This window comes from Austrofundulus limnaeus, unplaced genomic scaffold (assembly GCF_001266775.1).
Source record: "Austrofundulus limnaeus strain Quisiro unplaced genomic scaffold, Austrofundulus_limnaeus-1.0 Scaffold458, whole genome shotgun sequence".
NCBI lineage: Eukaryota > Metazoa > Chordata > Actinopteri > Cyprinodontiformes > Rivulidae > Austrofundulus > Austrofundulus limnaeus.
In genome coordinates this window covers 209,389-210,709 of record NW_013952860.1, presented here as the reverse complement: position 1 = coordinate 210,709, position 1,321 = coordinate 209,389, and the positions used below count along the sequence as shown (strand labels likewise).

The 1,321-nt window shown below is 40.8% G+C and overlaps 1 protein-coding gene across 1 annotated transcript in view; it reads left to right on the top strand.

Moving 5' to 3' along the window:
- Positions 1-1,321, top strand: part of ryr1b (ryanodine receptor 1b (skeletal)) — a gene marked incomplete in the record, with an annotated part of 103,334 nt that overhangs the window by 40,579 nt on the left and 61,434 nt on the right. Inside the window, 1 exon segment of the mRNA XM_014025145.1 lies at positions 883-1,156. Coding sequence (XP_013880599.1) covers positions 883-1,156 — 274 coding nt within the window.

The window sequence follows — 1,321 nt, the reverse complement described above, 5'->3', positions numbered from 1 at the left end:
GAAATAATGTGTCAGTACATTAGCGTCCCCGCCTGATATGGATTGTTGTTTACCCTTTGTGCTGCAGCGCAGCACAGGAGGAACAAAAAAGGGGACAAAAGCAGTATCGGTTAAGAGTATCGGCCGGCTTTTACGAGTACGAGTACTTGATGCTGGTATCGGACCCGATATCGGTATCGGGACACCTCTAACTTTAGCTTTTAACTAGCCTTGTGATACTTTAGCTTTTATCTAGCCTTGTGATTCTTTATCTTTTAGCTAGCCTTGTGATTCTTTAGCTTTTATCTCGCCTTGTGATTCTTTAGCTTTTAGCTAGCCTTCTGATTCTTTAGCTTTTATCTAGCCTTGTGATACTTTAGCTTTTGATTAGCCTTGTGATACTTTAGCTTTTATCTAGCCTTGTGATACTTTAGCTTTTAGCTAGCCTTGTGATACTTTAGCTTTTAGCTGGCCTTGTGATACTTTATCTTTTAGCTAGCCTTGTGATTCTTTAGCTGTAAAGTCAGTCTTTTGATGTTTTAGCTTTTAGCTAGCCTTGTGGGATACTTTAGCTTTCATCTAACCTTGTGATACTCTTGGCTTTTAGCTAGCCTTGTGATAGTTTAGCTTTAAAATCAGTCTTTTGATACTTTTACCCATGTTTTTGATAATTTCAGCTTTAGGTAGCATTTGCTTCATTTAGCTTTTACCTTTCAGTTCTGTTACCTTTCACCATCAGCTAAAATTCTACCATTCGGCTTGTTTTAGTTTTAAGAAGTCAGTTTTAGATTTCAACACTTGGTATTTTTACAGAAATAGTTTTTCTCTAGTTTAATCCTACTCTCTGTATCAAATCAAAAATATTCTGGTTACAGAAGTTAAGCTTCTCCTTGGTTCCACCAGGCACCCTTCAGGAGCTGATCTCCCACACCATGATCCACTGGGCCCAGGAGTCGTTCATCCAGAACCCTGAGCTGGTGCGTCTGATGTTCAGCCTGCTCCACAGACAGTACGACGGGCTCGGCGAGCTGATCCGAGCTCTGCCCAAGGCCTACGCCATCAACGCCATCTCCGTTCAGGACACCATGGACCTGCTGGAGTGTCTGGGCCAGATCCGCTCGCTGCTCATCGTCCAGATGGGTCCGGAAGAGGAGCGGCTCATGATCCAGAGCATCGGGTTGGTGTTTACTTTCTTTTTTAACCTTTGAGATATGTTGTTGTTTTTTTGTTTGTTTGTTTATTTATTGAATGCGATCAGTTTGGGCTATTTTAGCTGTTCACATATCAAACCTTTCAACAAGTTTTAAACTTTTTAAAAATTACTTTATTTACAACTATCTTC